General features: G+C 38.4%; 1 protein-coding gene across 4 annotated transcripts in view; it reads left to right on the forward strand.

The window, feature by feature from the left end:
* clmpb (CXADR like membrane protein b) overlaps positions 1 to 23,524 on the forward strand; it is a 115,604-nt gene that overhangs the window by 62,247 nt on the left and 29,833 nt on the right. Inside the window, exon 1 of one of the 4 annotated variants that reach the window (XM_077722494.1) lies at positions 5,421 to 5,838. The exons of 2 other annotated variants lie outside the window; for them this stretch is intronic. In XM_077722494.1, coding sequence (XP_077578620.1) covers positions 5,808 to 5,838 — 31 coding nt within the window. In that variant the 5' untranslated portion in view covers positions 5,421 to 5,807. Of the gene's footprint in view, positions 1 to 5,420; positions 5,839 to 19,123; positions 19,419 to 23,524 lie in introns of those variants that run through there. One more of the 4 variants, XM_077722496.1, reaches the window with a different exon arrangement.

Below are 23,524 nucleotides of genomic sequence, written 5' to 3' on the forward strand. Positions count from 1 at the left end.
GCTGTGACCAATACCTTTTTTAAAAAAAAAAAAATAAGGATTTGCTCATGAAAATACCTGCTAAAACCGTATTACCACTTTCCTAATAAACATAGCGTAGGGGTGTTGGGATGGGGAAAAAAAGACAAGGTAAATGTGACTTTGATGTTCATTCTATCATTGGGTTTAACAGTTTTGCCATGTGTGCTCTTTTTCTGTCGCCACGGTGGAATTGTCTTTTTAAGAGATTAGACTTCCTTCATAATAGGCCATTTCATGCCTGAAAATTGAAATAGAGTGATATGCTCCTTGCGACTAATACATGCAATGACATATTTGACCTTGCAAGCTCGGCTGCTTGAGAGTTCCCTCGGGAACTACGAAGCATCCTTCCATCATTTAGCAAAAGAATGAAGCTGCTTTGTTGAAGGACAAAAGAATCTGTTAACACAGTATCACTTTGGGATAAAATTGTTTTCTGAACTAATTTAATGTCTGAATGTAATATCATCCGTCTCCTTGTGTGCTGCGATTGGTTGGCCACCGATTACCCATAGTTAGGTGGGATAGGCAAAGTGTTTTGAAAAAATGAATGAATTAATTTCGTATCTGGGATAAGTCAATATATTGTGGTTTTCCAGTTTAAGTTGTTAAAGCGTGGAAAGTGTTCAAAAATAAAGGCCGTGTTTTTTCTTTGCTCCTAACCAAACAATTATGAATGGAATCCTACAAATCTGGCCTTTTCAACAGGTAAAGTAGCCTCAACAACACTGAGAAGGGAGTAGGCAGATTAAAATTGGGTATTTTTTGGAATTCCTACGCCCAGTGAGATTGCACAGTGGTAAATACTACACTTTTCATTTTTAATAAGTCTTAATTCAGAAAAGGAATGAAAGACCAAAGTACAGATGGGAATTTAGCCTGGCTCCCACCTAAAATAAACCGCTCCATCTAAATAGTGAAGCTGGAAATAATAGTGATAAAAGGCTTTATGATAATGATGCTGTTTGAGTTCCACTACTTGTCTGACTTCATTTTAAACAGACATTCACATTTGACCTTGTTTTTCCCAAAGCTGTAGATTCAGTATGGTAGAGCATTTTCTGGGTCCTTCTGTAAGGCAATGCATTTTAATGCATCATGCAAGATGGTGCAGAATGCGCTCCCAAATGATTGATCTATTTATCCTGAACTGGGCTGGGTCGACAGACAGTCATGCAATTTAAAATAAACAACAATCAGTCATACGGAGCTTCCCGTGTGTTTGGTTTACTCAACCGCTTACTCTCACTTGAGTTGATGAATTCATTCACTTGCTGAACTGCTCAATCATTTCCTTTTGGCTCATCACTTGCCAACTCACCGCAGACACACAATACTGGTTGTACAAGATAACTCTGCACATCTGGATTCCTGAATGTAATTCAGTCAGGCCTTGTCTCTAATTAGAACACTGTACTATGTTTCTTAATACTTATTCTCTCCTATGCGATGTTTCCAGAGAAACAGTCATAAATAAATTGAGGGAGAACATCCTCTTTTGAACTTGCTAGGGTCTGCAGTACAAGAAGACAAGTACTGCGCTCACTGGATCATGTGGAACAGGACATGACAGGAAGTTGTCTAAAATGGGCAAAGGTCCCTTTCTTCTGCAAAAACCGCAAAAAAAAGGAGTATAAGGGAATGTTTCAAGGTGAAATGTAATGTTGTCAATTATGTTGGGCCAGATGGGCATTTGTATGTTCTTAGCATTAGAACCAGAAAAAATGTTGTGTATAGTGCAAACTTTGACGGAACTTAGACAAAACTGCTTTTAGAAGACACTTTTTAAGGTTTGAAATATTAAAGCCAACAACTTGCGTATATTTCAGTTAGTCTGCCATTCTTTGTGATGTCAGTTAAACCCACATTTTCCTGATGTTACTGCGATGATCACTTGAATAGTGGGGACACCCTGAATTGGTGGCCAGCCTAATTTATTATACATGCTAATTCATTCAATTATTACAAAGTCTTGGACATACTTGTTATTAATTTATTTATTTTAATTTATATATGCTATGGTGTCTTGAGACTGGCAACTTTTCTCCTAGCACTGTCCAACAAAAAAACAAAGCCCATTATCAACAGAAAAAGCTTTTTGACGTTGTCTTAGGTCACCAGAAACATGATTTAATTACTCATTATGAAGGTATCAATGGACAATATGCTTCCAGTGCATATGAAAATAAGTGGTATGAGTGTCCTATGTACGTAGAAAGAGCCATTTCTACAGTGGTGACTTTTCAAGGCCCTGTGGTATAAATATCAGCCATCTGTGGTGCCATCTGCATTGGAGTACTATATCATACACTAAAGCCAAACCACCAAACACAGACATGTTGACTCTCATTGCACCAACTGGACTCCATATGAGATATGTAACTCAAAAGCAATGTGCTACAATCAACAATAAACTGCCCTCATATTTTATATCCACAAGACAACCGTTTGACTTTAAGTAGGGTCTTTTTAAAAAAATAGAGCAGTCATGATCTAATGTGTGTAATTTCAGAAGACACTGGTCAAGCTTTGATATTTTACAAAATCATAACACTTTACATGTGTAGGAAATCTGGCCAGTGTCAAATTACTGATACCCAATATTCCATGCAACTGGTTCCTGACATTGGTTATATAGTCACTTTCTTCATTAATACATTTTTTTTTATTCTATGGCTTAGTGGGTGGATTAGTCATTGTGATGAGAAGAGGCATTGTCCAATTAGCAGCCGTATCATATTTTTAAGGTCCCCCTCATGATAAAGGTCTCAATTGGATCCCTTCCAGAATGATATGTAATTTTTTACTTTGTGAATACATGGAACAATCAATCTGGGGTGCCAGGTTACAGGGACTGGCAATCAATCAGCTTCTAGATTTGCGAAAGGGCAGTGAAACAGCATCATCATATGTTATTAACTTTTGGATTTTTACGGACAAAGTCAGTCAGGGGACTCAGTTCAACATGCTATATTTCCTAAGGGGTTAGTTGGATAAATAATGGAAGAGCTTGCCTTAGGATTAGTCTGCACTTCCCACAACTAGCGACCATTTACACTTCAATAGGTTCAACTTCTCTGTATGTGGTTAGTGTTACATATGTACATGTCACTTTGAAGAAGTCTTCTAAATGTAGGATGGAATAGGAAAATCCAGGTTTAACGTTAGGATTTGTTTTTATTTTTAATCAATCACTTTCATAGCAGTTGGAATTGCAGGACAAATGTACATTCAAAGATGTCATCCATCATATTTTGACATCTGTACTGAAGTTATGTTCCCTTAGTGCAATTTGAAACGGTGACCTTTTTCAATCCAGGTGAAATACAGAAAGAAACGAATCAGCCAAAAAAAAAAAGATGAAATAAAACAGTACACAGGACTGAAGAGACCACTTTGCTGCATCTTATCTTACTATGACACCTTGAATTATGTTGCATATTTGTCGCTCTGTCTCCCATCAAGTGATGTCTCTGTGCATCTTGCTTTGTAGGCTGTGCAAGTGAGTGCATGGTAGTTTCAAGCTATCTAGTTATTGGAACGGAAAGGAAAGGAAAGGAGGAAGGCTGGTGCTGAGGCTTAAGAGAAGGCCACTTGAGGAAGGGAGAAAAAGAGAGAGAAGGAAACAGAAGAGAGGCCACTAGGGATTGAGCAGCCTTTTGTTATTTTTGCCGATTGTTGGGAAACTGTAGAGGGGGATTAAGTTTCTTCAAATTCTAAAAGCTGAGAACAGTTCTTAACTAAGACTATGCCATTTTTGTCTCAGGAAATTTCCTAACCAAGATAAGAGTAAACACATTTAATTGTATTTTTTTTGCATGGTGGAAGGAATCCTCAGATAATGCCAAGATTGAGATATTTCTTTTTAATAAAGAAAGAAAAATATATCCTGCTTCTAAACAGATGCGTTAAAATGCCTTTGATCACAAACATGCGTCATTTCAGCCTGAAAACTATAAATAGCTCAGGAGAATATATGGAGCCTTTTGAAATTAGATCATGCGGCATTTCTTGTTTCATCTTTGATTTCAGTGACTTGAGAAAAACTTCTTGTTTCATCTTCCTTGACATGAAAAAAGATAAAAGATGCACATAATAAATCAACACTAATTTGCCCATGTAAGAAATTTCAAAAACACAAGACCACTGCGGCCATATACAAATACTTCGACTTCATCAGCATAGTACATGGCAGCACACAAAAATAATTTTAAGTTATCATGCAAGTATATACAGATGGTTGTAGAAAGAAGATACGAACACAATTTTAGATTTTACTCGTAGAATTGTTGCTATCAGTAGGCTCAAATTACTATGACTTTATGCACTTAGTAATATCTTTTGTATCCCTTGTTAAAATTGGACTCTTTCCAAAGCAAAGAATAACAACCTAGCTTCCCCACACAGCATCATTATGTTCTTTCAAAGAACTGCCTCAGATACCTAATTGGTTGTTCATGTGGGAGATCTGTTGGGTCTGTTTAATGTGGTTATCCACTATACTTGATCCATGTTGTAAGTACCTTGAGATTGCATCTGTTGGGATTTAACAGTTTGAAATTACAATTGAAGTAAAACTGAGGTTGAATCCCATGCCATAACAAGCTTGCAAAACAAGTAGCAATGGAAAAAACATTAAGACATAAAAGCAACGCTAAGAGAAAACGGAATGGTATTAAATTGCGCTAACATGCAGGGTGCCAGATTTATAGGCACCAGATGTAAGAATATTAACTGTGCATGACAGGGATGACACACCAGCAAATTATTACTTAAACAGCCATCATGATAACACAGTCAAATTCAATGTGACTAAACGGCATTCTCCTAAAATGCATCATTGCTGCAATGTTTCTTATACGACAGATGGGTAACGATAATAAGAAGGGAGTTTTGTGCAAATTTAGGTAGATATGAGTGTGAATGATTGTGTGTTTTCTTGTACCTTGCGATTGGCTGGCCCTGTGGTCAGGGTTAGGAAGTCTGCTGGGACAGGCTCCAGCACCACCTGCAACCCTAGTGAGGATAAAGCAGTTCTGAAAGAGAGAGAGAAATAATTTGCGCTATTGGATTTTTTTTAATACTACGCCTGACATAAGGTGTGCCTTTTTGACTCTCATATTTTAAAATGTTGTCTTTTTGTGTTTAACTCGATCTCAATTGATTTATTTTAACATTAAGTATTATATTTGTACCAGATCTTCCCTGACTCGATTTTACATTTGAATCAATGGGACAATTTAAGATTAATAACAGCAAATCAGAAATTGTGCAGGAGACTTGAGAAGTTCTGACTCTAGAGGTCTCCGTGCCTCAGCATCATCATCCACCTATTCGCCCTCCTCCTTCCTCCTCCTCCTCCTTGTCCTCCTCCTCCTCCTCCTCCTGCTGCTGGCATTTTCAGCAGCGGAGGAGCCAAAGAGGAGAGCCTCGTGTGAGGAGGCTACTGAGTGGAACCCGCACACGACACGTCCCACGCCAAAGCCAAACACGCTGCTTTTTGAATTGCGGGAGAGGAAGGAACTTTGATCCGAGGCCAAGTGTATTCGTGCGTGCGTGCATGTGTGTGCGTGCGTGTTAGTGGGTGGGTGTGTGCGCGCGTGTGTCCCCGACACGAGAAGGATGACATCGATGGCTCGCAGAGACACATGATGTCCCTTTGTCAATATTTTTAGGCGCTTCTGCCGACGTTCTTGCTCGTCCAATTCGCCATTCGCGTGTGAACGTGACGGCGTGATCAGCGCATTGTTTCCACCTCATTTTTGTATGTGGGATTTCCAGCCGCGATGTCTGCATCATTCCGCTGTTTGTTTCTGGGTAAGTCGATTCACCTTCTCTGTCTTTTCTTTTGTTTAAAAAATAATAATAATGATAATAATGAAACAGAGATGAAGGGAATATTCTGCTGCTTGTTGTAATCATATTTTATTTAGTTCTCTTTGTATAATACGAGAGTCCTTGACAACACATCTGGAAGCATCTTCGATTCAAAATGATGTCACTGTAAATTTAAACAATCATTTCCCTGCCTTCTATTTCCATTGCAAATGCACATATCCATTTCAATGATGAAAACACCTAAAAGCAAACCCCCATTAAAAGTTAATGTGACCCCTCCCTTGTAAATATACTTTTGTTATGATATTAACAAGGAAAAAAATCACAGTTGGCTCGTGCATTTGTTGTAGTTTTAATCTATTTCTATGGAAAAATGACACAAAATATTATTTAAGAATGTCAGTTTCTGCGTCAAGATAGTAAGTCCACCTAATTACAATCATTTATCGTTCAAAGAATAATGCCTCTTTGTTGTTGTTGTTGTTGTTTTTTTATTGTTATTAATATTTTACTATAACAATAATACTTCTAGTTCTGCCTCTGTACTAAATTAAGTACTCTTCAATTCCACTCAGATTGCTTTAGCTGAGAGTTAATGTAGCCTCTTTGTTGTTGTTTTTGTTTTTTAATTATTATTTTATCATAACAGGAATACTGTGCATAATCACAACTAGTTCTGCCTCTGAACTAGATTAAATACTCTTCAATTCCACTATGACTGCTTTAGCTGGGAGTTAATGTAGTCCAGTGAGACGTGTGGGGAAAAAAAAAAACTGACTTCCAGTAAAATGTCTCATACCTCCTCCCGATAGTTTAATCACCTGCAGTCAAATGTGAAAGAATTCCCAATTTGGGAATTGATGTGATTTTAAAGTAACAAGAATGTATGAACAAGCCTAGATTTCTTTGTTCAGAAGTTTGGAATCCCGTGTGTTTTTTCCGTTAGATCACCAAAGTTCTGCAGGCTTGTTTTGTCTGGTTGGACGCCAACCATATTGTTGAAGTGTGGGGCACTTACAGTTTGGAGAGGAGTCAATAGACTGCAGGCATTATGTTTAAAATTTCATACCTTTTTCTTTGAGTGTTGAGTAAATGCTTTGTTTGTTTCCCATGCAGATGTTGATTGTTTCCATACAGTATTGTTACTCACAATCTCATCGGGGATTGGTCCCAATCACTGCAGAGAGTTCATAAGTTAAGAGTATATATAATTGAAGGTAATATAATTGCAAATATTGTGACTTGCTGAAGCTTTTGCATGTTCCCAATTGGGATGGTCACTTGGATTGCAGTTTGACTGGAGGAGCTGACTCTGCTGTAGAATTTGCATATAAGCACTTTTTTTTTGGTTTACGTCATCAGTCCCAACTATAGCCAAGTAATTTTTTTGCTGAATTTGACAATGATAAAAGAGACATACTGGTGAAAAAGTGAAAACAATGTTGGCAAGCGTGAATTTTGAAAACTGATTTATTTATTTATCTAAAATTCCCCGTACATCAAGGTATTACTGTAACTCCGCCCATTGCAGGGCTTGCTTGACTCACACAGGTGATGCAGACCAACAATGGAGTGGCCACCAATCCGACACTGATTGGAAATGAGGGAATTTCTTTCCAAGATGTAACACACTTTAAGGCACTAATTTGGAAGAATGAGATTTGCGTTTGAATCAATTGAAGGCATCACATTTCTGCTATAGTGGGGTACAGTCTGCGGTAGAATTTGTGGCCTGGGAAGCTCTTATCTGCCATGCATGAGTCTGAAAGAAGATGGCAGTATCAAGGCATGCAGATTATTTTAGATGTAGAGGAACATACTGTTGGCTACAAACAGAAAATTCTGGCCCCATTCTATATTTGGCGTGTCTGCAGGGCTAGGCTGAGGATATCAGAAATGTGAAGATGACAGGAGCCTCCTGTACCAGAGGTTATGAAGTGACATCGTGATGTGTTTGCGCCTGAATCACACTCCCACATACACACACAAAGGGCTGCCAACATCTGACATTTCCATAAAACCACAGGTTTTTGACATCTAGTTACCAAGCATTAAGGTTATGTTTTGTTATTGTGTTGATCATGTCAAGCATCGGATACCCTGGCACGCTTTTGTAAGAGGTGCTTTAAAAAATAGGCAATTGGGGTGGAATTTGCCATATTTGTTTCTCTGGACTTGGACTGTATGACATTTTAAGCATTTCCAGTTAGTTTTGTGAGCTTAGCGTAAATAGAATTAAACTTCATATCACGTTGCAGTAGCGTAAACCTTCAAATGGCTTCCGCTCTCACTTTAATTGGCAGGCGCAATTAATTTGCACTTGATGATGCAGAGGCGCTCACACACAATGAACAGACAATGCAAATCATTCTGGAAATCAATATCCTGTGGATTTTCATCTAGGAGTGTACAGTGAAATGTGGATGAGAAAGGAGAGAAAGGACAAAGGCTGTGATTACACTGCACCAACTAGTTAAAAGACTTTCTTTTCACCTGTGAGGTGGATTTTATGACTTGAAGGGAAATGTTAAAAGCAGATGTATTTTGTGAGGATCGTTTTATTCAGTTATTCATTTTGTAAACAACTCATCCTCACAAGGGTTGCGAGGGCTGCTGGAGCCTAGCTAACTGGGAGGACTGCCAATCGCAGTGTACAAGAAGATGGACAATCATTCATGCGCACAATCATACCTAGGGGCAATTTAGAGTGTTCAACCAGCCTACCATGCGTGTTTTGGAATGTAGGAAGAAACTGGAGAATGTAGAGAAAACTCATTCAGGCCTGGGGAGAAGATGCAAATTCCACACAGTGAGGTCCAACCTGAGATTGTTTTTTTTGTTTTGTTTTGTTACTAGAAACTCGAGGTCAGGTACAAGTGAGTCTCGTGAATTTAGGATTTTGTATACAATTTTTGTTTTTGACATTTTCTTACCATTTCCTTTAGGAATTTTCCACAATCAAGATATCACAGCCCCTCTTTTTATTGGCCTTTTGTCACTTGAAGTTTGTAAAACACAAGGAACATGCATTAACAGGGCAGGGTTGCTGTTATATTTCTGACTGATACATTTGCCAGACTTCTTCACTTGGAAAATGACTCCCAGATTATTCTGAAACATAAGAACAGGAACTGCCTATTTCACTTCACAGCTAATCTTTGACAGATGTTCCAGGGAGACTAGCATTCACATTAAATGAGACACATGTGTGCAGGCAATAGATGACATCACCTCGCTAGAATGTTGTTGTGCCGTATACAGGCAATTCAGAAAAGCTTGATGGAAGGAGAAATAGAGTCAACAAAAATGTGTATGTGCAAGTACTAGTACAATACACACGATCATTTCTCTACAGAAGGATGGGCACCATGTTTGGTGACATTGTTTGAGCCTCATACCTATATTGACTACAAAGTGATAGATAGAGGCTGGGGTTAACTGCTGCCAGTTGCTCCAGTGAACTATCAGCAGTGTCCATGTTTCAAAGTAAATAAAAAGGACATTCACCAGTGGATTAGATACTGAAATTGTGAGTTGACTTGTTTTGTTCAAAGTGAATCATTGCAATGCTTCAGTAGAACCTCCTGTGTCAGGGTTTCAACATTAAAGGTAATTATCCAGGTTCATGTTTGCCTGTTAAACTGCCTTTGAAAAGAGGTCTGTGGCTGCTGCAAGCCAACTGGGCACTTGCCATTTGCACAGGCTGAGTGGCAACAGCACAGAATGGCAATAGAAGGTAGGATACCTGGAATTAGCTGGCAACCAATTCAGGGTGTCTACTACTACTCATAGTTTGCTGGGATTGTCTTTCATTTCATTAGCACGTAGTTCCTATTATGGAAAAACCACCTGACCAAATTAAATTCCCCAGTCTTTGATAGTCACTAAAATTATGTTTTGCAACTTGTTTTTGCTAACCACTTCAGCACTACTTCAAATACTGTCAGAGATTAGCCTCAATGAGATATTTGCTTGAATAATGCTGACTTTGTAGTTCAACATATTGCTGTTGCATGACTGAGCATCAAAATTCAAGCCGGGCCAAGATTCAGATCAGTATTTTCAGGTCATCAACCACTTGGGATAAGCAAGTGGCCATCGAGGCTCAGAGAAGAATAACTTCAAATGAGTGCACATGACCCTTTAACAACCCTATAGAAATATAGGGCCCCAGTTCCTTGTAAGCTTTATTGACCCGGACACTCCCTCTGAAGGGAGAGATTTTGATTTATTTACTGTAGGGAATAACCATGAAAGTCAATGAAGCAAATGCAAATACAGCTTTCTATTTCTTTAAAAAATATGAGTTCATGTGCTCAATGGCATAAATATTTGAAAGTAGTATTTCAGTATTTTTAGATACTTGCCAATACTCAAGTGCTTATCAGATAATGAATGCTACAACAGTGATACCTAATATTTTAATTTAAGTATAGTATGAAAGCATCTCTTCCAATAACAGGTAACAATATTATTTGACTTGAACATGTCAGTCAAATGAACTTGCATAGCTATCTTCTTAAGCAAAAAATATAGTGTTAAATGGTCATTTTTACCTATAAAACAACACACTTTCGCACACTGCTTTGAAATAACCTTACTCGCTGAGTTTGCTCATTTTTACTTTTTCAGGAAAATTCCAGTAATTTTATGGTCTGCCATGCATTTTCTCAGAAAATCGAAAGCATTTTTTTTTTCAATCCAAGCAATGTTTTATGCATTCCTCCAAATACCTTGAGAGTCATGACATTACACTTTACAGTCATTTGATTTGTAGTAAAATGTGGGTTTTATTGCCATATTCTATTGATTGTTTCATGTAAGTACTACTAAGATCAGATCATGAATAAATGCTGCGGAAAGGCAAATGCAGTCTGTGAAGCAGAGCACGGAATTGTCTTGTGCTGATTCACCCCACTGTGGATTTGCCCACAGTTATTGGCATTGCAGTAAACAAGATTCAATTTCTGACGAACACAACTAAAGTGCTTTTTGCCTGAAGCAACTCAGGTGATACCACTTTTAACGCCTTGCATAATGTCCTTAGCAATTCCCTTTAAAAATGTAAAGTGAATGTAGTGTCAGTGCTAAAATCTTCATAACTTTTTCATAAGTGCATATGCAGCATTTCCACTGAATGTAAATTTTCTGTTGCTGAAACCAGATACAATGAATCTATTCTCTGTGCAGTTAATTGTGCAATCCAACTGTGCTGGAGAATAAACGGCTTATAAGGATAAATCTTTATTGCTCAGAGGCGTGTTGGTATGGGACACCATGGAGGGCAGCGATCCAAATATCCCATCCAAGTTTAAGCCATTCAGTAGCTTCTGCAAAAGCTTGTATGATATGTCAGCATAATTGTTGAAACACCATTAGTTTAGGCAACTAAATATTTCTTCCAACAAATTATCATAATTTAGCATAACATTGAGCTTTTCTTTAAGATGTAAAGTAGTAGTGGCCAAATGAATGGCTAGCTGTCCTAACATCATACCATATCCTTTCTCTCCAGGATCTAAGTGCTAATATTAATTGGTTATGTGGCTGACCTGTCAGGGTCCAACCAGTGGGAAGATGAGTCTCACACTGTGATTATTGATTACCATGTCCAAATATCTATGTAGATATTAAAGCAAACTGCTGGAATATAAATCAACAAAAAGATCACAGTTTACAGCCAGGTACCCCAGTGGGGGTCTCCTACTATTCGTCTTGAGGCATGATAATGTAGACAGAATAAATTCTAAAACATTCCGTACACATTTATTGGACCTTTTCCATTTTCATGGCGACTCGATGAAGCTTTTGTGTCTTTCGTGTGACATTTGGATGTTACTCAGTTACCAAGATTGATTGCAGATCAATAAAAAGCATATTGCACCAAACAATGGCAACCCAGGCATGCCTTTTTTCACTCTTCTATCTCTTCCAACTAGTTTTGTGCTTGAATGCAATTGGAGGAAATGTTCCACAGCCCGCTGTTTAGGCGCCTGCTGTTCCTTTCAATTTGAAGAAGTCTATTAGCCCAGCAAGCAGGACACTCCATTAGGTGTTTTGAACCCTGTTTGCTCCATTGTCTCACTCCATTTCCTCCTTTGCTTGCCACACTTGACTAAAGCATTTATGGTTTTAATCAGGAGAAACCTTTCTGCCTTTCAGTCATTTATCCTCAGGTCACAGCAATGGAAGGACTATAAGATTGATGGTGTCTGATAGAGGATGGAAGAGGTCCAGTAGTCATTGCTTAGTGAGGTAGAAGATAAAGCAGTCACATGTTAAAAGACTTCAAGATATTTTTCTTTCTTAATAGTGTATGTTTGAAGACAACATGTAAAAAGAAAGGGAACAGTATAATATTGAAATACTAAGATATGATAAAAAAATATGAAAAAAATAGCAACATCATCTTGGCGACTTGGCCATCTGCCCTCCGGTATTTGTGTTTCATTATTTTTACTTTGAATTAGATGAAACAACCAGACTGGTACCTCGGTGATTGAAAGATGTAAAACTTCATAAGGACATGGATGAGGGTGATGTTTCTGTGTACAGTCAAGGAAAGCTCTGAGGAACGAGAAGAATGTCACCAGGGAATCCTCAGAGAGCAGCAACCCTGTGAGGATTGCTTGGCAAACATTGAGTAGCAGTGGTTAACACTGGGTGTGTCGGTTGACTTTTATGCTGTGAAATGACAGTTGAATGTCAATGGTAGCAGCTTCTGCTAGGATTCAAGCCCGAGAGTGCTTGGCCATTAAACAGACTAGTGAACATTGCTTAAAGGAGCCAGGATAGATGAGGATAACATGCACAGTACTTGATTGACAGCTGAAGGTCAACATCTTTCATGTGTATTTTTGTGCATGTGTACGTATGTTCTCTCAACTGCCAAACATTTGGCTCCTCCTCCCTCACATACCAACTTCTATTCATTACACGCTCACCCTTCTACCTCAATGCCAAATGTCTTTGCAGGCTTTATTCATTGTAATTCCTTAAATATTTTTTTCTTTCTCACTTATTTGATACAAAACTCCTATTTTTATAATTTTTTAAAGAGTTTAGAATTGGAATGCATTAGGGCGTTTACACATAAAATGCGACTACTTGCGAAAAGTTCAAGTTATGATACTAATTCTGTAATGAATTAATTCCGTAAGTAGAAGTACAACTGTATTTGAAAGATGGATTGTTACACTATCTAACTACAATGCCAGCAATTTTTCCTTTTTATACCGTAGCAAAAACTGACTTAACTGGCTGTCATTGATTGATTGTAAGACTTAATTATTAAGTATGTAGTATTAGTAATGATTGCGGTACTCCCTTTTGTGTTAAATTGCCAGGAGTTCAAAGCCCTTTTTACATGCCAAAGGGCAAAGACTAGGGAGTATAATTTGTAAAATATAAAAAAAAATAGTTTATTTTGGAGCTGAGAGATTAGTTATACACTATCTTTTTCCCTCCTTTTTTCCTGCAAAGTGCTTCGGAACAGATGGTGCCAACATCTTTACATTTTCCAACTCGTTAGACATGACTGGTTGATGAAATGGAATCTTAACGCTATACTGCCCATGCAGATGTGTAACTGTACATTTTTAAAATTCAGCCTCATGGTAATAGCTGTTTAGTCCATACCCTTTAAATACACACCCCAGGGATATCACATATTGTACATGACCCTTTTACTGATGGGAATCTGATTCTTCTCAAATGTGAGCCAGTTGCTTGTGCCTGGCCTTTAAATATAAATGTTTTAGGTTAACTTGATCATTATTCAAACTCCCCGTTGTAAGCCAATTCTTATATTTTTTTTAGTAGAAAATGTATTGTGTATGTTATTTGGTTTTTTGCTTTCAACAAATCATTTAGGAGAGTAAAGCATATTAAATTAAATTCAATTTGCTTTAAAGATGGAGGACATATATCGTTCTGTATGGGTAATATATGGTGGTAATCAGAGGTCAATAAGTTCCATATTGAGGGCTCAAATTTGCCACTGTTAATGCTAAACTACTTTTGGAAACTGTTCTGTATTCCTTTTGTTTTATATCTATCTCAAGAATCTTTAAACAGAAAGACATCTCATTTCCTTCCAGCCATGGTCATCATTTTTATTTTGGATGTAGTTTTAAAGAGGGGACTCCAGAGTTTTAACGCTTGGCTTGATTTACTGCCCACTTTCCAATTTTGCTGCGTTGGAGGAAATACAATGGCAGTCTGCAAAATCAAGCTCTTAAAATAATTTGTTGGCATGATTGCATTGCTTTCTAGATAGATTCAAGCTTAAAAATAGACCACGTAGGGAATTACCTCATAGCAGAGTATGATGTGTTACTTTATTGAATGAAGAAAAATTAAAACTGTGATTGCTTTTATCTTTAAGTTATTGGATTACCTCTAATAAAAAACATTTTCCACATGTAAAAATAACAAGCGCTGGTCACGCTTTTGACCTTTTCCTCTCAGTTGCACGTTTGACATTGAACCATGTGGATGATGCCAACTCCTTACTGGCTCCCTTTTCTAATGAAGCAATTAAGTCTATTCTGCTTTGGTTCAGCGAAAGGCTGAAAGAGCAAGGGAAGTCATTTGCTGTCTCAGCAAACAGCAAGCATCTTACCCATGCTGCAGTCAGAATGCATAACAAGATCCCCCACCTCTTTTTGCTGTCATGATTGCCTAGTAGTTGTGGTTCTCCTTGGTCTGTGTAACCTGTGACAGCTGGTGATCACAGGTAGCATTTAAGCACCACTAGGTGACTACCAACAGGACAGTAAGAGAATCCGCAATGTAATTAGTGGCCAACGGCATTGTCCATTATTAGAAATATAAAATGTTCGGAAGAGATATAGACTGTTCTATACTCATAGACTGTGTGCATTATTTTTTAATAACTTTGCAGGACTGTAGATCACTTCTCTACATTACACTACCCATTTGAGATAAACTCTGTACTTGCTTACATTTACAGCATAGAACCATTTTCGTTTCTTTGCCTATGTGTCCCGTAGACTTGGGTATTTACAGTGTTTATTTTATGTTATAAGTTATTCATAGTGCTAAAAAAGCTTTTGCTAGTTGACAGGCTGAGTAAATGTAGGACTTCTAAAGGCCAGCCATCAAGCTGGCGTACTTTGCAGCTTGAGTGATATGATTCTAGTTATACAAGAGAAAATGCTAGTGTTTTCGGTAATTAACTTTGTTTTTGCTGGCTTCTATGTTAGTGTTCTTGTTCTATCAGAGGGGATTGAGTGAAACCACCACAACATGTAAATAAATAAGTAAAAAGACATCCACAGTCATGTATTTCCTTTTTTAGCCAATAAGCAGCTACTATGCTGTACAAAAGAGGGTAGCATTAAGGCCTGCATTAATGTGTTTAAGGGATGCACAATTCTAACGAGTGATAACGGAAGGCTTATGGCTGCTCAGAAGGGATTAGGGGACATCGTTGTCTGTCTTAAAGCTCAGGCTTAGTCATCACACTTTTCTCCCCTTCATATCCTCCCGCTTTCATCTCTCCTCCCTGGTCATGTATCAGCAGTGTTTCCTGACACTAGGCATGAAAAAGAATGCTTCACTCGTCAGGCAATGAAGGCAAGCGCTCATTAGCTGAGGAAAGGTGTATCGAACCGGAAAGAGATGTGTGGACAGATTTGCCCTGAATCGATGTGTATCTCCTGAAACTTGATATACAGTATGTGGCTGATACAATTGAATATATTGTACTATATACTTGTTTCATCACTTATGTTTACTATTTTCAACAACCCAGTTTAAAACGTTAGATTCTTTCGGTGAACCACGTGACCGGATCAATACACGAGGCTTACGTTTGCTCTTTGTGAGGTTGCTTCTGAAGAGGCTGGATGACAGAGCTGACGGTTTTCAGTTACAGGACACAAATATGCCCAGTGGCAAGGACGTGAGGAAAAAGTGCTTCTCTAGCAAAAAGAGCTGAACCGGCAGTTGATCCGGGTTGTCAGTCAATGACTAGAATGACCTCAGGTCAGATTACAGTACATCATTTTCTTTAAAAAGCTAATAATAAATAAGACACAACTTTGCTTTAATTCCAGAAAGTAATGACTGCAAGACTCCCAATTCACTGGTTCACTTTCCTTATTTTGTCTTCCACAACATATCTGCTCACTTTTTGATGAAACGTTGAATTGTTATAGAGGTATGAATTATGTTCTGGTGGACCCACCCGCATGGCCATCTATCCTATTATTATGGCTCTCAGTCTTGGCTTGACTACAAGTAATCATAGCAATATACTCTTGAAAGAAAAAAAAACAACTACATGTGCAAAGGCTTAGTTCATCAATCTCACTAGTCAAATATTTCCATCGCACTCCCAATTCGGCTCTTACATGACACCCTCCTCTTTATCCAGAGGGAATTTGTCCTTCCTCTTACTGTCCTCCACCAGCCCGATCTGTTTGCCCTCTGATGAGACGAGAGGTCTTTGTGGGCAGGCCGTCTATACTGTAGCTCCCTGCCTCAGGGTCATGATGGATGGCCACTCAGCTATACGTGCTTTGCTCACCAGAGACTGGCTGTATTTCTCTTTCACTGCCCACGCAGGCCACTATCTGTGTGAGAAAAGTCAAGAGTGAACTTTTTGGCATGCTCAGCAGTGCCTGAGGAGGAATATTTGATTAGATGTAATAGAATTACAGCAACGCAATTCTGCCCGAAAGAGGACATCTGTAATATTTTACTCTTACTGTAAATATGCTGTAATCAGATTCCAGATGCTTAAGAGCTTTAGTTAAATTCATTATGTTGCTTTTCCATTGTGGCATTGAGATTATTGAAGTTGTAAAATCACTGATTTAAATGTAATTGTTGCAAATTGATTAGTTGAATTGTGGAATTTTAATTACTCAAAGATGGGAATTACATGTTAGTCCAACGTGTTTTTACATATCATCAGCTGTTGGCTGCCTGTAATCTCACTAACTCTCTCGACTGGTGCTATGATCAATGGTGAGCTGGTTGGCCATGAAAGTTGTCAATGTATGAAGCGTCAACCGTGGGATGACCTGAGGGCCTTTATTTCAGAGTCTGCTGCTCTGCCATGGAAGGAATAAACGCTGCAGGGTGCTCTGCATGGAAGCACTCATGCTTTTGGGTCACAGAAAATAAGAGGAGAGAAATGTTCTGTCATTGATCTTGTGGCATTAGCCAGGGCTGCAGTCATGGCGAATCCTTGACTGTGCTCTTTGAGTGACTTAGTGGGGGGTGCAAAAATATGCAATATGCAAATAGGAAATGATTACATCAGACAATTCTGATTTTATGCAATACTGCTTCTTATAAGTTGTATTAATACCAGCCATGGTTTTAGACACTTATGTGGCTGTGATGAATGTTTGTTTCAATTACAAAAAAAAATAGGTTGGACAATGGGTTTCCAACGTATGAGGACCCACTCCTCCAGTGGGTATGTCTGTTTAAGTGTATGTACTATGATAAAAGAACAGAGGGTGTTTGGCGACTCATCTATCATCCTCCCCAATGGCCTACAGCACCTTCAGTGCAGCTCTGTCATGGTGACATTGGGCTCATTTTAGACTAAAAAATGTGTGTTCACATCCAAAGCTTGTTGCTGCACTTCTTTTGCTTCCTTCAGTGTCCAGTAAAAAATCATCACAATAATATTTACACACCATCTCCATGGAGACCGTTGACTAATCCTGTGCACTACTGTAGAGTCCTTATTTGTTCACAGTTGTTCAGAGAATTTGTTTCAGGTGAGCTTTCACCTTTTAATCGTTTCCACCCTTATCGCAGCTAACTACCCTAGCATCGATAAAGAGGCTTGGGGGACAATTAGGTGAACATTCTATGAGATGGGATGCCTTTATGAGCATCTTGCAATCAGAAAATTGATCCTAAAATAATGGTTATGTATACGGTATAATGGTTAACTTGTCAATTTTTATTGTCTCAGTAAATCTCAGTGTGGTAACTAAGGTGTTCAGCCTTATACCTGATTGATTAATTGATTGATTCACAAGCATGTCCCTAGACTGTTGCTCACTTGGTCAGTTTTCATCTCCTGGTGCAGTTTGCTTTGGACTTCATAGTAGTATCACGGCAAAATGGAAAAACATCAGTCAATCTTGAGTTGATTAGGGCTTAAAATTAGGTGTTTACACTCATTGACATCAAGGAAAATATTTTTATAACTATTATGCACATAAAATGATGACCTTTCCTTTAAAGACACAAAAGTGCGAAGGATATGAACAAAAAAATGACAGCCAAAGCAAAGCCGATGTGAATCACTTTGTGCACTTTAGAGATTGCACCATATCTGCACCCCAATGCTGCACCTCTATCTGTATTTGCGGATCATTCCTAGTTTAAAATGTGCACACACAGTAATCTAATGATAGATCAGCATCGGTGTAGACACATGCCACAGTTTCCTTCAATAGCAAGCATCAATCCTGATTCCAACAGTGATAGACTGCCATGTCCTACAGTGAACCCACCTAGGCACATTGTTCATATGTTCGAGCAGCATATCTTTTTATTAATCAGAAAAAATACATTTTTCAGGTACTATGATTGACTGACCAGCCTGGTCATTGTCATTCAAGGCCAAAAGTCACCTGTTGTTATCAGTTTGCATTACTTTGGAGAATGTAATGGCATATTGAACTGTAGGTTGGCCAGTGGTAGTATTGTCTTTCATACAATTCCTAGAATAACTTGCTTCCTGTGCAGCAAATCAATACATTAGAAAGAAATATTACATTCCATTCGCTTGAGGTAATGATATTTAAATGAAAAATGTCAGAAAGTCTGGAATCAATTGGACTAATGTCATTGTAAAATTTCTCTTGTTACTATTTCCAACAATACAGTAGTTTTTTGGGGGGGATAAAATTCTTGGCAGTAACGATCAATTTCTTATCGGAAAGTGGACATTGTTTCATCGTTTGAAGATCATAGCCGTTAGATTATGATGCATCACTCGCTGCTCTTTTGTCGCTTCCCCTCGCTATGAAGAAATGGTGAATAGCACATTTCAATCATGCTGTCACGGGAGAACTCTAATCTTTTTCTTCCGTGTGGCATATGTCCTTGCACTTCCAACTAATCCTTATTATGTCTCTGAAATGAAGGTCATTGTCGAAGCCGAGGGATGATTAAGTTAATCCACTTGTTTTCTGAATCCGATTTACCTCACTTTCCAAACTAGGGAACGATGTTATGGCACAAAGACATCAAGATGATAGTGTGGCACGCGTTAAGAAGGCCGGACCTTACACTGTGGAGGCTCCTGTTATCTATCTTTTTAATGTGCTTCGTATTTTACTTCAGAGTCCTATCAATGGTCTTCTAATGACTGCATTTGTAAACTATCTCCGCTTGAGAGAGTGAGTACGAAGCAGAGGCGAGGACGCAAGTTAAAAGCAGCATGATCTGCCTGATTCATGAACACATCTTCGCCGCTGCGGTATAAGCCAAAGTGAAGCACAAGGCGCCATGGTGAGCAGTAGCGAGGCTGCGGTTGGCAAGCCAGCACCAGTGAGGTACGCAGTGCAGTGGCTTCCAGTTGACTTCATTAGCCGGTACCTCCCTTCGAGTGGATAAGTTATTTACGAGCACAGCAGGTTTGGACACGTACTCCAAAGATTTTATTCAAATGTGATTTGAGCAAATGTAAGTAGTTGCGTGTGTGTGCTTTGCATTGTGCGTCATCGTTTAGAATGATTTCCAATGAGGCGGTTCAGAGCCTCTAGGGTGTCCATCTAGGTTGAGTTCTGCTTTGCAAAGAACAAATTAGGTTCATAAATCGCTTTTTAGAGAACATGTTGCATTATAGCTCTCTGATAATGGATAGGCGGTTGTTTCATCTTTACCTTTATTGTTGTTTGCAAGCAATGCAGCCACCTATAAAATAAGAATATTTTACATTACATATATTTGTAACTTACCCTATGCCATTGTGACAGGTGTAATTATTCTCCATTGCACTTGAATACATGCATGTAGTACAGTGTATATATATATATATATATATATAGCCCTACCCACAATAAAAATAATAAATGCAAAATAAATTCAGCTCATTTAATTGTAGCAAAAATGCATAAAAATCTTTACTGATTGTCTTCATTATTTTGTTGGGCTTGTTTGCCCTTCAATGCAGATCCATACAAATAAGAATTGTGAGACCATTATAAAAAATCAAGAGTAAACTTTGTTTGTTGTGAGTTTCTGGGAATCTTTTAATCTCCCAGTTAATCCTACTGAATGAGCACCATGCATATTTAAAACACAGGATCACATCAGTTGAGATTTGATGTAAATTTGTTGTCTTTGAGAAATCCAATCAAACATTGTTTTTAATTTTAGACCTTGGTGCAGGAAAAAAATAAAAATTGCAGGCAATTAGGTGCCTAGCGACAACATACTTATTGCTTTTATGCGGATTGTAGATGACTGTTATGATGGTGATGAAAATGAGGCATTGTTCTCATCGATTCATTCATCCATCACTCAACTATACTTAGCTTTAACCCGAAAGAGCATAATCTGCAGCTCAGTGAAACAAGAACCAGTGAACACTAATGACAGAGGTCTTTAATGGTTTAAAGTGTTAATCCTCGTCTCCCTTCGAATCATTCTGGCCTATTAGTGTTTATGTTAATTAGCTTGTTAAACAACTGCCCGACCTCTTACTGTCTCTGTGCTTCATTGAAACCTGCTGACTACAAATAATCACAGGTAGTTAAGACAGAGGTGACCGTGTTGACTTTTCAGCAATGTCATTAGCTAATGAAATAGACCCATGAGATAACTTCACATGTGCTTCTGTCTCTTTTGGAGAACAAAAAAGTGGCAATGTTTCCCAATGAGGAAAATTTCATCTGTTTGTGACACTGGCGATCTAGTTGAATCATTGTCTTCTTTGAGACTCTGCCTGTCTCTACAAATTATTTCTCGCATCATCCAGAGAGCTGGAGCACGATGATCCATTTGAGCAAGGGAGACACCTCCCCCCCATCACTCTCAGATTTAGTCCTACATCCTCACACTGTCATGCCGGTCATAGACAGGTCAGACAGTTGGTTTGTGCAGTTAGACAGCATAAATATTTAATAAACGGATAATGTAAACAAACATAGTTCTATATTTAAAGATTATTAGGCTATATTTATGATATAGTTTTTGGATAAGGAAGACATTCACTCTATCTTTATCCAAGTTGGTCTAAAAGTAGAGGCTGTGACTCTAATGAATATATAACTGATGATAGAAAGTGTAAATCTGATTATTTTTTTGTTAAAGATGGAAGAACATAAAGAAAAAAGAGAATGAATCACTTTATTTTTAAGGGTAAGGATTTGGAAAAATGTCAGCCAGTGAAAATATTGTTGAAATTGAATATTGTAATATGTAATGCAATTACTACGAGTGTACACGGGAAAGAATTAGCCTAATTTAAAATAAGATTATACCAAAGGCCACGACTGGGTTTGTTGTGCTTTAAAGCACAAATTACATCTTGGTCACTCCACTTTGCAAAATGCCAGCAAATAGTTGCAATAATCCTATACAATTTTATTTTTAGGTTGGAGTGTAAATATATAATGGATTGTGTGTATGTATCTATGTATTTATATATGTATATGTGTGTGTCTATACACGCAGTATACATTGTACATGCACTGTATGGCTAATTTGCAGATGCTGGGAGCAAGGAATTCAAATAAGCAATGACAGCTCAGCCTTAGGATCAGACATGACTGATAATAAGATGATTTCTGTTGTCTGTGGGCTTGACTCACCGAGAGAGACATTCAAGATGAGCCTTGCAGCCTTGCGGGACTATGCTTCATCCTTGCCTCTCTATGAGGAAGAGGAAGGAGACAGAGAGTCTGTAAACCTTAAGGCATGTTCTGTTATTTATTGAGAGCCCAGTCAGACATCAGGAGATTTGAGAACCTGAGAAATGGCAGACAGAAATGAATTAATCTCCTCCTTTTTCACCCGGTTGTTGGTGCAATTGGAAGTGCTCAGCCAAATTTCTACATCCTTTAAAAATCCATGAGATGAATTAGTGATTAATGGATTTTTTTATTTGTTTTATTTTATGCAGGGATATCTTTTGTTTTTACAAATGCAATTCATCAAAGACCAACAAAATTATTGTTCGAAACTTATATATTCTTTTCTCAATCGTGTTTTAATATTAAACAATTTGAACAGTCGTCAATAATGGAAATACATAATTTATTCAGCGGTTAAACTATTTGGTAACAATCTATTGTAAACAAGGCCATGGCTTGGTAATCAAATAAATAGTCATCAGACTGTCATTTACGTGGAGTTGACTTTTAATCAATCATGTTAATGATTAATAATCAATTGGTAAAACTGAATGCATTACTTAGCTACAACCAGCAGTGACACTTTTTCAGTCGTTCTGAAACCTTACTGTGCCATCCATCTTATTGTGCTGATTCAACTAAATGGCAGGTAGACTGAGTTAAGAAGTAGAAGCTTGAGTTTCAGCAATTTATCAAGTAAGGATAGATTGAGTGTCGATTGCCCTCATTCAATTCGCAAATATGTCCTCACCCAAGGTTGTTATTCCTCTTGGCCGCTTTCTTTATCATCCGTGGGGATTATGGGCCAGCATTTTTTTTAGCTGGATGGTCTGGTCACTTCTGGGCCTCTGAAGCTGTGTTCAAAAGCCCCCACCACATTAATGACGGATGGCCTTGTAAGCATCACGTGGTACAACCATGCATCCCTGGGTGCTGATTAAAACACAGGTTGATGTCCATTATTTACAACATAGCCCATGACTCTGTGCTATGTGCTCACGTGTCTCAAGGACCCTGTCCCCAAAGGGCTCTGACTAGAAAGCCCCTCCCCTTCATCTGTGTAAAAAGGCTATGATTGAATGGGGCAAAAAGCAGGGTGGAGGCCAAGATGACAGTTATTTTTTCTTCCACAATATGTGTTACCCTTAACCTTGTCTAATAGCTAATTGAAGGCTGCTGCCACACACCAAGATGTTCAAGAATACTTGTGTGTGACAGTGTTCTGCTGCGGCTGATAGTTTTTCACTGATAGCAGCACCTCTGTAAAACGAAGGTCACCCGCACAATGTGGGTCTCATCTGGCCTCTCATAGGAATCCTGTAGTAGCTGTCAGCTAATGAGACATTGGACTGGGGGATAGATAAAAAGCTGAGCATTGATAACAAGGGGGTGTTGTATTAATAAGAGTCAGTAGGCTGTATAGTAGGAGTAACAGTAAAGACAAAAATGCATACCAATTATGAAGTATGGTGGTGGATGGGGCAAAAGTATAAACAAGAATTATTATAGCACTAAGAGCGTGGACCTCCTCCAGAGCTGAAATACTAAGAAACACAAGAAAAAAATATTTCACATAAGCCTGACAGTGAAAGTTTTTGTTTCCTTGTTTTTATTTTGATAGAAGAAAGTGTGCAAAACAATGAAGAATGTACAAGTAGTGGTCATGGCAGAATATAGCTAAGCAAGTGATCTCCTCTCACCCCATTGCACCACACCCTCATGTCCCCTTCACAGTCAATCACCTTGTGGTTGTCGGTGACTCACCTCCTCCTCTGCTTGGCACCCTATTTGACTTCTTCTCT

This window comes from Stigmatopora nigra, chromosome 8, assembly GCF_051989575.1.
Source record: "Stigmatopora nigra isolate UIUO_SnigA chromosome 8, RoL_Snig_1.1, whole genome shotgun sequence".
Lineage (NCBI taxonomy): Eukaryota > Metazoa > Chordata > Actinopteri > Syngnathiformes > Syngnathidae > Stigmatopora > Stigmatopora nigra.